Below are 13,065 nucleotides of genomic sequence, written 5' to 3'. Positions count from 1 at the left end.
TGGACACCAGTGAGAAAAAGGAAGAAAGTTTATTAAGCTAGGGAAACAAAGTGTGCTGAAAAACAAAAGGAGAAAACAATTAGTGTGCTGGTTAAAAATGAAAAGGCAAAACAAACTAAAATAAAATAAGTCACGGAGACTGCTGACCCAGCCATGTCAAACGTTGGAGTCAGGAGCTCCCTGGTAACGTCTGCCTAACAAAAACTAACTAAAGAAAACAAAAAAACAAAGCCCACAAACTAAGACTACCAAGGTCCAACCCCAAACTAAAATAACAAAACCCAGCAGTGTAAGACTGCTGAGGACAAAGAGGGTACATTGGTCACTCCTGCCAGGTGAGCAGAAGGACAGGATGGATAAAGGTCGAGGAGTAGCAACATACAAAAAACATAAAGACAGACACTGAGACACACACATATACATGCAGATCTACGTAGTGGGTCGACTACAGAGCGGGGGCTGTTTGGGGTGTTTGAATATGGCAAAAAAATGCTCTAAATAACCACAGCTGAGCAGAAGCACCTGTCGACCTTCACGGAAAATTCCTCTTTGGTGTGAACTGAAGGTTATGCGGATCCCGCCGCACTCCGCTTCACAGCACTTCCGCATCCGGTGTGAACCAGGCATAAGAAACATGCTTTTGGACTGTTGAGGAAACCAGGAGAAAACCTCGTGCACGATTAATACAAGCAAACTTCAAACAGTTCAGTCCCAGCTGGGATTTGAACCAGGGTCTTCTCGCTAGGATGCAAGGGCGTTCAGCACCTCAAGCCTGCATTCAACCAATCCCGTTCATCTCTTACACACATCACACATTCAGCATTCCAGGCAGTCACAAACCACATCCACGCAGAACACAACAACAACAACCACACAACATAAAACGCAGAGATAGCTGGTCACCGCAGGTTTTTTTAACGTTACTGACCTGGTAATTTTTCATGCATGCTCTGTTGATCCATCCATGCACAGAGGACCTCTAATATCCATTCACAGAGGTTTCTGTGTCTCATTTATTTCATTCCAACAGGGACAAACTTTCACTCCTATTCATTCTTTCCTGCTGCATCTCAGTGGGGCATTTCAGCGACACGGCAGGAGCCTGCAGTTTGAAAAGGGTAAATCCAGTTTCTGACATTACAATTCAGTAAAATGCATTATCATTTCAGATTATTAAAAAAAAACATCATAAATACCTAGAAAAGATTAACTTAGGCACTCAGAAAGTGTGTTTCTCACAGTAGAAAATTAGGAGTGACATCTAAAAAATCCTCCTTTAGTAAACAAAGAATGATAGTCAGTGGCTGATGAAGCTCAACTTGCCACAGTCACAAACTCCAACAGAGAAGATGTCCTGGTCATACTGTTTGATTGACAGACAATCTGTGAGGGTGCAGAGCACGGATCCATAAATAAACAGCAACAAGAATAACAATCTCACTGATTACAGCCCATGTTTTTTTTCTATGCAAAAGAGCTCCTGCCACACCAATGCTCTTTGATTGGTGAATCATGTTTGTTTTATGACGAGGTTGAATGTCGCAAACGTCTGCACAGCCTCGGCAGTATTTTTAACCGTTGGCACCAAGGTTAGCCCGGTGCCTTTAACCCTTTAACACCAGGGAAATTTCCAGCATTGTGTCAAAGTCAAGGCCCAGGGGCCGGATCCGGCCCTCCAGGTAATTATATCCGGCCCTCCAGATGTTTTTATTTTATTGTAACTAATAGCCCAGCGTTGTCTTGTGCTTATTTATAACTTGTATATTTTTAACAAAATATATTTTTATGGAGAGTAAAATATTAAACTTTATTTAAGGTTTGTAAGTAGAGCCCAAATTGTGGCTTAAAATGTGTGTAGTAATGGACGAACATGAGTTTTTGACATATTTCCATAGACATTTCATTGGAAATAGTTGCTTAAACACAAGTTTCCGATGGCGGTGTGATCGTAGCTTCAGAGCTAACCTTCTATTAACCCTTTAACCTGGAGCTCCAGTGTTTATGTTCTTTGATTTGCTGTAACTTTTCAAACATTAATACGATCAATGTCATTCAATCTACTGGAATGAGTGAGATCGTGTTTGAGGTTGAAAGGTTACAATAAATATTTTGCGTTTTAGCGTCACCGGTGACGTCTCAGGTGTTAAAGGGTTAAAAGTCTCAAAACAGATGAAGCAAAACCCAAACTCCATGACGCAAACCCTCACAGACTCGTGCTCTCAGACAAACTGCACAAGGAATGTGCCGGATATCATTTTTTATTTGCTTTTAATTCTTTTCACATCATGCTGTCAGTTTGAGTGACAGGTGGCAGAACATTTCAGGGTCTGTCTCCTTGCTTCCACGTGAGGCTGTCAAAGTTTGACTGGGATCCTCTCAGTCTGCAGGAGAGAGGTTGTTCCCAGGTGGCTTGATGCTGTCTGCCTGTCTTGAAAGTGCGCTGCGTCTGCAGGGCAAGCGAGGAAAAGTAGGGATGGGGGATGGAGGGAGGTCCTGGTGGATCTCTCCCAGTCCGCCGTCTGGAGGATTTTACACCATTTCATCTCAAAAATGAAAATGTCACGGCTGGGTACATCTCCCCAACAATTGGAATCTGGGCCAGTGGTTTATTTCTTTTATTTCTTACCTTAGCTAACTCCCTTCACAAAGGCAGTTGTTGTGACTCTGTCTGGTGCTTTTTTCCTCTTTTCTTACTTTCATTGTATCATCTCTTCCATTTTGCATCATTTAAAGACTGCTGATTTCTCCCAAAAGATTCACCCTGACAGGAAGGAGTTAGTCCAACACAAGAGACCTTGGGTAGGGAGAGAAAAGAGGCACGTTCAGCAGAGAAGGCTGTGTAAGGATGCAATGAATTGGATTGGGAGATTGGATTAGAAAGAGCTTTAGACCCAGTTGGATGGCATGAGAACAAAAAAATAAGACAACAACCTTCCTTTTGTCGGACTGTAAGGGAGAGTGAGACAGCCAGAGATGAACAGAGACAGTTTGTCCCGGAGGTCTGGAAACACTCATGCAGTACATGGTGTAATTAGCTCACGTGAATCACTGGAGCTTTGTGTTTTGGGTGAGTAGGTTGTTTATTACAGTCACACAGTAACAAATGAAATGTGTGAAACCAAAGATGACCCACAAAAACAGATTTTTTTTTTTCCTCATAGAGCAGTTTTTGTGCGTTTGTCCCAAAAATTGGCTCTGTGCTCGCCGCAACATGCAAGAGCAATTTCACAGTTTCGAGTGGCATTGCAAACTTGCCTTTAATGTGCAGCCCTACTTTGTAATAAATACTCACACCATTTTTTTGTGCTATTTTTTGTGGCACAAATATATTTTGAGACCTCTAAAAATCTCAGTTTCCCTTTTAACAAGCAGGCTCTCTTTTCAGGAATAATGGGATCTATAGTATTTTTGATGGACACTGTGGGAAAAGAAACATTTATTGAACCATCTTCTGCTTCTACAGTACGCATTTACAAAAGCCTTCTTTTGATCAGCTCAAAGCATTTTTGTCAGTTCTTGTATTTTGCCATCATCTTGTGTAACATTTTGAGTATCTGCAAAAACCTCCTAAATATGCCTCAGGGTGTATTCACATTCAGACTGGACACATTGGTTCCCTTAAAGTGAACCAGAGTTACTTTCCTTCAATAATCCAGAACACATTTTCAGTCTGAATACACTCAAGTGGACTCTGCTCCAGGACTAGGAACTGCTCTTAGACCCACTGTTTGAGGTGGTCTCAATTTATTTCTATTTGGATTAAGCTCCTATTTGTTCAGATTTTTCTTAGTCTGAATAGGTCCTGTGCTCAGAGTAGAAAAATTAAACCAAACGGCCACAAAGATAGGCATTAAGTGATGTAAACACAGTAGAGCAACAATAAGACACAGGAGCTCATTGAGATTTGGTCAAATGAATTCAGGCTCAATAAAACAACCTTTGGGATTGCTTCTCACATTCTTTCCCTGACAATCTATAAGTCATAAACTCTTAACAGTGTACGTTCATAATGTCTGACGTGTCAGTGTCTCAGTAACCGCCTTGCAGCACGCCTCCACCGAAAGTACCAAAGTAGCAAGTAAAAAGTACTGCTTTGGTGCAGAAGCCTGAACACAGACCAAATGGAAGGTTCAGGACTCGATCTGGACCAAATTAAGCAAATTTGGTTCGAACCAACAGACTTTGCCAGTCTGAATACACCCTTTCCCCGGGCTAACAGTGCATCCGGTCTTGCTCAGGTGCAGATGCTTCAGTCTTTTTGTAATTTGAAAAGGGCGAGAGGCACTCACACTGCATCCAGTCCGGTCCAGCCTCTCTGGCACTCCGTATCCGTTTCGTTAACTTCAAATTTTTGCAGGACGCCAGAGCCGAGCCGGAGCACCTGTTTGTGAAGTTGGGGCCATTAATGACCTAAACCAGAAATCACGCGAGCAAATGTAAAGTGCATCCAGTCCACCCATTTCCAATGCACTCACTGTTTTCACCGTGTTGTAAACATGACGTCATTGTGACAACCAACCCCTACTTGTTACACAATACGTGTAACACAGTCAAATATGTACATTTAAGTCAATATTAAATAAAAGTATCATTAAAAGTTCTGTGCTTACCCAATGTATGAAGACGGGTCACGCAGAGAAAGAAGTGGTGTGATTATAATTCAAAATCCCACTGGAATTAGGGTTTGTTTACTAGTACTTCCTACAGAAGTGAAAGGTTATTGCATCACCCCACGTGAGTTCAGAGTCTCGCGAGATTGGCAGCAGATCTATAACTAATGTGAGTCATCTGCAGTAGCTAGACTTCTCCGGCGTCCACACTGGAACTGGACCGGATGCAGTGTGAGCCCAGGTTAGATTCCATCTAAGGTTTAGCTTTGGACTTCTTGGGTGGACAGTTCATGTTCCTCAAACAGCTTGTTCGCAATTAGAGCCACATCCAACCTAAGCCTTGTGATTGGCCCACATGTCAAGTATCGATTGATGACTTTTTAATTAGTGTTACTTTATGAAAAAAGACACAACATTGAAACACAGAATTGAGATGGGGGCTGTCCATGTTCAAGGACACAGCATGGTCAAAGCTTGTCCAATAGGATTGATGAACTTTCCATCAATAGCTGGGATATTTAGTCAAATCACTGTCTTGATTTAACCTTATCTTAAAATATATCCTCATCCTTAAGGAAAATTGATGATGAGTTAAAATAATGTGGTCCTTAATGATGTTTAAGTTGTTTTTTTGGGGGAGAACAGCAATGCTTAACCTCTTGTCCTAACCCTTTTTATAATACTCCTACCACAGGCGGGTCAATGGGCACCAGGGACGAGCTGTAAATCATGTCATTGACTATTTTTCCACCTCTGACATCCAAGTCAGTTGGGAACAGGATAAATTTGGATTTATCTATTCAATTATCTTTTTTTAGAACGGGTTTGCTGAAAAAATCCACGTGTTTTGGTCCCTCATTTGGAATTGTTCTAACATTTTACAAAAAAAAAAAAAATGATCAAATAATATATTTATTTTTCAAATCCAGAATTTGCGTTCAGATTGATGACTGTTTAAGAAAAACCACCTGGGTTTATATAATATGTTGCCCACTGATTTAAATGAATAATCACAGCACTTGTCCAATGGCGAGCTCCTACATATTTGTTCAGATGAATCCAGATGGTGAGTGGCTGGTTGTTTAGAAAAACAACATAATTCTGCTAAAATCAGAAAAGGACACTCTTAACACACAGGCCATTGGTTCATCTCCATTACATCCATTATCCCTCCTCCCTCCGCTGCGTGGTGTTCTGTGTGACACAGTGCTGTCCAAACTCATTAATGCAAACCCTTTGGGAGCCATTGAGTGTTGAGGCACGCTGAACAGGGTTAACAACACCACATCTCTTACCCTGACATACAGTAACATGTGCTAATGGTCTTTTTGCAGAAGGGGGAACTTTGACATGATTAGGGGGAGGCTTTTTCAGACATATTTAGCAGTTATACTGCTCATGTGGAAGCTGTAATTATGCCTTGGATGATAATTATTGATTTTCTACTGCTTTTAAAATGCATATTGATCTACAGGTTTCCCCTGATTAAGAAGGCTCTGTTAGCCACAACACCCCAAGGAAGCTGCAGCTCTAGCTAAAGCGATTTGACTCGAATTCTCGGTGCTTGTTTCTCCTCGTAGGTACTTCATTGATCGGCACACAGATCTGGAGAGGCAGTTCAACATCAATGTGGATGACGGGAAGATCACGCTGGCTAAACCGCTGGACCGAGAGACAGACATGTGGCACAACATCACAGTGACGGCCACAGAAGTGGGTGAGTACCTTCCCCTGGCTCCGTTATCCCTCGCTGTGCACATTGTGCCTCATGAATTGCAATGTCCTGTAAGTCAGCAGACTGTTAGACATCCACTTGCATGCAAGATTTGGAACTGCAGGAAGACACGTGGCTTCCTTCTTCCGCTGACTGACTTTATGAGTCCTCTCAGTCAAAGGAGTCAGTGGGCTGCATCACACAGTGCACCACCGCTCAACAGTTGAGCGATATTGGAGTTTTGAGTGCTTTGTGAGTATAAGACAAACAATTAGCGTGTAAATCCACAGAGGCATTAAACACGTTAATTTGCTGAGTTTTGATTGAATTAAACAGCTCAGTTGTAAGTTTGTGGGAGTGCAATAACATTAAGACATATCAAATAAACAGTTTTAAAGACATGCTTCAGAGTGGATTGCTCCAACGCCAGCATCCATTACAGATTAAAGAACATCTGTGAACAACCAAACTCACTGACTACAGAGAAAAATCTTGCCGGCAGAGCTGAAAACAGCTCCAACCATATGCAAGGCTTTATTTGCATAGAGATTGTTTCAGGGGGGCTGTATGATGTGATAAAGCTTAATGTACCCCTTTAAGCTATTGGAATCGAAATTTACACAGCTTGTAACTTTTCTGTCTGCTCCTGCTGTATCTCTCCCTCGTTTCCTTTCTGTCTCTTTCTATGCCTGTCTCGTTCTTTTAATCAAAGGAAACACTTGTTAATTGTTGAAATAAATCAAAGCACAAATACTGTCACGTTGTTTTGGTCATGCAGTAAGGACAAATCCCCCCCACACACGGAGAAGCCCGTTGCTGATTGTGCTTCATTTGATAAGCCGGTTGTCTTGTCAAGTTGAGCACGCATACGCTGCACGCATGCTCTCATACCTTCTGGCAAAGAAACTGTGGCTCGAGATAGCGGCATCCAACACCTAATAGGAATTTGCCAAAATAAATACGTCAGTTTTCCTATTCTTCACGGATGGGGAGTAGAAGGTGGTGACTCCTCTGGCGTGAAAAGGAATAGATGTGTTTCCAGTTCTATCCCGATGCCATTTGCCACCCAAACGGAGGCTCGTTCTGCTGCCTTGCACCAGTTGACATCTGACTAATCAGATTCTATTCCCTGCCTGCTGCTGGGGGAAAATCACTTGTGTGGGGAGGGGGCGCGTCTCAACCTCCCACTGCTCTAATCCATCTATCACTGTCTATCTCCCTGTCAATTTCAACTCACCTCTCTGCTTAGCTCTTTTTTGACTTGTCTGTTAGAGCACAGAAAGGCCTGAAATCCAGTTCTGTTTGGGCTTTATGGAAAAGGAATCATTTAAATGATACAAAATAACATGCAGGCCATGTAGAGAAGCCTGGGGGAGTCATTGCACTTTTCCTGAACCTAAGCATGTTTAATTGCTCATCTGTGGCTTATTGAATTTAAAACTTGACAAAAAAGACTGACTTTTACTTCCAAAAAACAGCATCACTTAATAGCCAAAGCACTAGAGCCTTTTCTATATCATTTCATTTGAGACTTTTGGATGGATAATTATTTCTGATTGATTAGATATGTATGTTACTGTACTATATCCATTTTTATCCGTGGCTCCTCTCAAGCTTAGGATGGAAATGGTTTAGCTTAAAAGTCCTAATATGGCTGTTTTTCTATTGCTAGGTGTATTAGTCATATTGAATAAGCTATGTGTGTATTGAGTTACCCAACAATATTGTTTAAAGCCCCACTCTGATCATCTTTTGATCAGTTGTAAAAGAGTTCCCAGTGGCCTTTAAAGTATGCTGTTTTTAGACCAAAAAAACAAAACAAACCAAAAAACAAAAACAAAACTGAAAAAAAATGTATTGTTTTTTAGTACAGAGCGACAGGAGTTCACTAGACATTTGCCTCAGAGTTGGGAGTTTTTATCTTCAGTGGGCTTTTTGTCACCCATAACTTAGTTATCTGTTGCTGGATTCTACCGCTAGCTTACAGCCCCTCACAACTCCAACCTAACATTACCAGCACAACAAAAGATGGTGAACAATATTGGGGCTATCCAACCGTAAAACTTAGAGCAGGGGTGTCCAAATCCAGGCCTCCAGGGCCAGCTTCCTGCCGGTTTTCCAGAAACTCTCCCTCATCTGCTGCTGATTACCTGGATCAGGTGTGTTTGGCCAATTAGAAGCTTTAATTGTTGGTTGGTTGGAAACATCTTAGAGCCAGATAGCTCAGATGAGGGAAAATGAGGACGTACTACTCATCTACAAGTGGGTGGATCAGACTGGAGCTTTAGCTCTGCTGTTGATGGTCTTTGACTTCTTGTGGCACTTCTTTGTTCAAATGACTAAGAAAATTCCAGTGGAAAAGCACAAAGCCTCTTGTTCAGAATCCACTGGAATTATGTTGGTGTGTTATTTAAACACATTCTCACTCCCAAGTCGTCCCATATTGACGTTTGGTAAAGGACCCCTCCACGTCACTTTTTGACATTTTGGTTGTCCCCAACTCGTCGTTTTTTACATACTGACTATTCCCATCAAATCACGGGTCCCCAACCTCTGGGCTGCGAACCAGAACCTGCACAGTACTGCGATGTGTAGCACACTGGTACCCCTAACGTGGCACCGGATGTAGTTCCAGATATGGTACCAGGTACAGTACCAGATTAGGTTTAGGGTGCCTGTACTGTACGTGTCCCGAGGACCGGTCCAGTACCACATCTGGTACTGCATCCCAAGGGTTACGGACCCTTGATTTTTTAAAAAGCCGGCACACCAAAAAATGTCAAAAAGGGACACAAAGGGGTTCTAAACCAAACGTCAAAAGGCGTTAAAGGGTTAACGAATACATTATTTGTCAAATTTAATTTTTAATCTGCTCCTGTCCCACAAAATATGAAAAACAAACAAACTCAGAAATGTAATTTGATTCTTAAAATTCTTTAAATATGTCCTCCATCACCAGAATATTGCCTCAAGAACATCTTAAAAACAGGATCCTTGTCAGAGTGGGTCTTTAAGTGATAACACAGTGGATCTGTGTCATAAATATTTTTTGTTGTATTCTTTCTATGTTGAGAGGCATCATTCAAATACTTTAGGTTAGATGCCTTTTTATGGTGAACATATGGTGTCAACTAATAGGCTAAAAGGCTTTCATGTTAAGTTCCACCATAGTCTCCATTACTAATGCTATGTCAGAATTCCCATCCTATTCCCTATTTACAATAAAAGTAAAAAGACAGAACTATGTAGTGCCCTGGATTGTAAAAGCAATCCGGATAACATGCTAGCTTCTTTTTTTTTTTTTCTAAATACCGGATATGATGTCATTGATTTCATGAGGTAAAAATCTAATACGATGTATTAGAATGTTTAAAGAGTCTTTTTATGAATCCACTGTGTACTTATGATAAAAGCATTGAATAAATAATTATATTGAAAAACATTTCTTTCTTTCCAAACATTTTTCGAATACAATGCATTGTGGTCTATATTCGCTAGTATAGTGAGCATCAATGCACGCTAGTTTTTCACAAGGACTTCTGGGAAATGTCTATGGCAGTCAATTTTTGAATTGTAGATTCTGACAGCAGTAGAAAATGGCAAACACTGCATATAGTAAGTAGCGAAGGACATAGCAAAGGTCTTGGTAAACCAAGAAAGTTCAACCATAGAAATGGTATATCTGTAGAATTGAAATGAATCCAACCCCATTAAACTTCCTTCGCAACACATTTCAGGATATAAAAAAAAACATCAGTGTTTTTAGCCACATGATGGCACGTCTGTTTTATCCCAATAAGTGCTTCAAAAGTTGGCTATCGTCCGACTGATAGTGTAGTTCTTAGCCACAGAAAATCTCGACTGGGACTGTCAGTCAACAGGGATGGATAATGTTACTCAAAATCTCATCTAATTAAATTGCCTCTTGTTGTCATTTCAGACTTCGGTTACCAATCTCTCATTAATATGCATGTTGTAAACCCTCATGATTAAAACATTACAGTGTACTGCGTGTTTTCGAAAGCACTTTGAATGGGATTTGTTCTTTCCTGTTGCCTCAGTTGCTGTTTTGCATCATTGATACCATTTGAAACAAAGATTGGTGTGGCTTATCAGCCATCCTTCCATCAGCAAAGGAAATGAAGGGAGAAATAAAAATGAAAAATAAAGGAAATTAAAACTAGGTCACAGAATTTACTTTGCATTACACAGACAAGTTTTCATTCCAGTGCCTTTTATTAGCTCTAACTGACTCATCACTGCCTCTCTTTCTTCCCTTCTTTTAAATCTGTCTATCCATCTCTATATCTATCTTAGGAAACCACAGTCCAATATCAAGGGCAATTGTGGCCATCAGAGTAATGGACATTAATGACAATGCCCCTGAATTTGCCACAGAATACGAGGCCTATCTGTGTGAAAATGGAAAACCTGGACAGGTAAGGAAAGACTCATTCATCTAAGCAGTAATCTATCACTTTCTTATTCCGTCTTTTTTTCTCCCTCTTTCCTCCCCTGTAATGATTGACCACAATGAATTATAGCCTGTTTATTTCGCAGGGAAACCACAGAGGTGGGAGTACGGTGCTTTTCTGTGAAACAGTCCTCCCCCGATAAGCCCGCACAGAGCAAAGAGGAAAATGAGCGCAGTCAGAATTGATCAGAGTGGATCATAATTCAAGACAGTCTTTCATGTCTTCTTCCAGATGGTACAATGCTGTCCGTAGCCAAAAACCCTGGACGAGTACTTAGCATTCTCTTTCTCATCTATCGACCTCATTCAGGGGACCTACGCACAAACAATAGGGAGCTTTGTTGAAAAGGGAGAAGAAAAAAAGGAAAAACCGCCCTGCACCGCCTGAATTCTAATTTCTAATCAATCACAAAGACATCAGTGTGATAAGGCCTATGATGACAGATTAACAGATTGAGCCAGGGGCCTGAAAGTGTGCCAGGCTGGACAGGACTTCATTGATAATGATCTTAAGCTCCAAGAATAAACATATATTTTATCAGGTGTGATCCAGCCCCCGTTGCACCGTAGCAGTGTGCGGCAGCAAACACATAGCAATGAATAGGTGGGCTTCTCCTATGAGTCTTCCTGTTACGCCTGCTGCTGCTCGCCAGCAAACATTTCAACGTGGGCACTCAGTAGTCTGGCTCGCTGGGCAGCAGAGCTTGCTAACTCGCTACGCTGTCCGCCGGGCGGCTGGTTAGTGTAGGGGCCCAGACTACTGACTCAAGCCAGTATAGGTAAACACAGATGGGGCCACCAATCAGCCCAAAGGTAAACCATATGAAATGTTTGCTGGGTCTGCATCACACTTTCCACACGCCCCTCCATTCTTCTCACCTGGCAGGTGGGGCCAGTAATCCTAAGCAGCACCTGCCAGGTATTTGAGTTGGAGGAGGCAGGCAGGGAGCAGAGCAGGAGGCAGCTGGATCTGAGGTTTAGGTTTTGTTATGCTGGTTTTGATCTTTTCCTCCTCTTTGTCCTCAGCAGTCTAACACTGCTGAGTTTTGTTAGTTTAGTTTGGAGTTGGACCTTATTAGTCTTGATTTGCAGGCTTTGTTTATTTGTTTTCTTTAGGTAAATTGGGTTAGGGAGCCTTTAGCAGGGAGCTACTGACTCCGACACTCGACATGGCTGCGTTCATTTTACTCTTACTGGTGTCCAGTTTTATGTTTGTATTTATTTTTTTGTATTTATTCCCCTAGACCTGAGCCAGGTGTGCCTATTATGGACATAACACTTCCCCTTTACATCTTCTGGTTTCTCTGTCTTCAAACAGGTAATTCAGACCATCAGCGCTGTAGACAAAGACGATCCAATTCAAGGCCACTATTTCAACTATCGCCTCGTCCCGGAGATGCTGAACAATCCCAATTTTACCATCAAAAACAATCAAGGTGAGAAACAGGAAAGTATTAAAACTGGGAGGTGAAAACCTAAAGTTTTATTCTTGTTCTGGAAATAAAATCTGATGAATCACTGCAGCTCAGTTAGCAGATGTGTTACTGTTTAAGAGTCGAGCCCTTTTTTTTTCTCCAGTTCATTTTGAGGGAAACGAAATGATTTGGTTCTAAATGGGTTTTTGTGGAAGTCTTGCAGCTCAATGTAGGGCAACTTCTTGGAAACAGCTTCATGGCAGATGGCACTAAATTCATCTTCTAAATATTCCTATTGCTTTATTGGTCATTTTGAATAGTCTATCTGTCCCCCAGTCTCATTCCTCCCTTCCTACTACTGGTTCTGAAAAAAGGCTGGATTCACAATGACGTTGTCTAATGTTTTCAGCTTTGGGGAAAAAAGCTTTCATATGCTACGTTGAAGCTCTCTGTTTGAGACTGCAGGCTAAGCTGCTCCAAAAGCTTTCTGATGGAAACATTTACATTGAAAAACAGGTCATAAAATGGACATTACATTAACAAAAAAGTGGGAAACCTTTTACTTTAGAAAAGTATAATACAAGTATAGTATAGTACAATAGTGAAAATGGTAAATAAATATTGGAACAATTGCTTATAAAATACTAAAATTTAGGGGGAAATTTCATCTTTTTTCTGAAGAAACAATAGATAAAACAATTTATTTTCTTTAGTCCCTTTCACATAACATTCAGAAATTGGGAAACTAGGTATGGCAATAAGCTCAGATTTAATCTGAAGTGATGTGCACTAACCTGAACAAATCCAGAGTGAAATAGTTACAAATAAAACAACTTTTTTGTTTAAAGGAAA

General features: G+C 41.1%; 1 protein-coding gene across 3 annotated transcripts in view; it reads left to right on the top strand.

Moving 5' to 3' along the window:
* The window catches only part of cdh8 (cadherin 8), a 150,214-nt gene that overhangs the window by 126,118 nt on the left and 11,031 nt on the right, over positions 1-13,065 (top strand). For all 3 annotated transcript variants that reach the window (XM_024295500.2, XM_024295497.2, XM_024295498.2), the window contains exons 8-10: positions 6,191-6,327; positions 10,642-10,763; positions 12,117-12,234. In XM_024295500.2, the coding sequence (XP_024151268.1) occupies positions 6,191-6,327; positions 10,642-10,763; positions 12,117-12,234 (377 nt within the window). The remainder of the gene's footprint in view (positions 1-6,190; positions 6,328-10,641; positions 10,764-12,116; positions 12,235-13,065) is intronic.

Source organism: Oryzias melastigma, linkage group LG3, assembly GCF_002922805.2.
Source record: "Oryzias melastigma strain HK-1 linkage group LG3, ASM292280v2, whole genome shotgun sequence".
NCBI classification, from domain to species: domain Eukaryota; kingdom Metazoa; phylum Chordata; class Actinopteri; order Beloniformes; family Adrianichthyidae; genus Oryzias; species Oryzias melastigma.
This window is presented reverse-complemented; position numbering and strand designations above follow the sequence as displayed.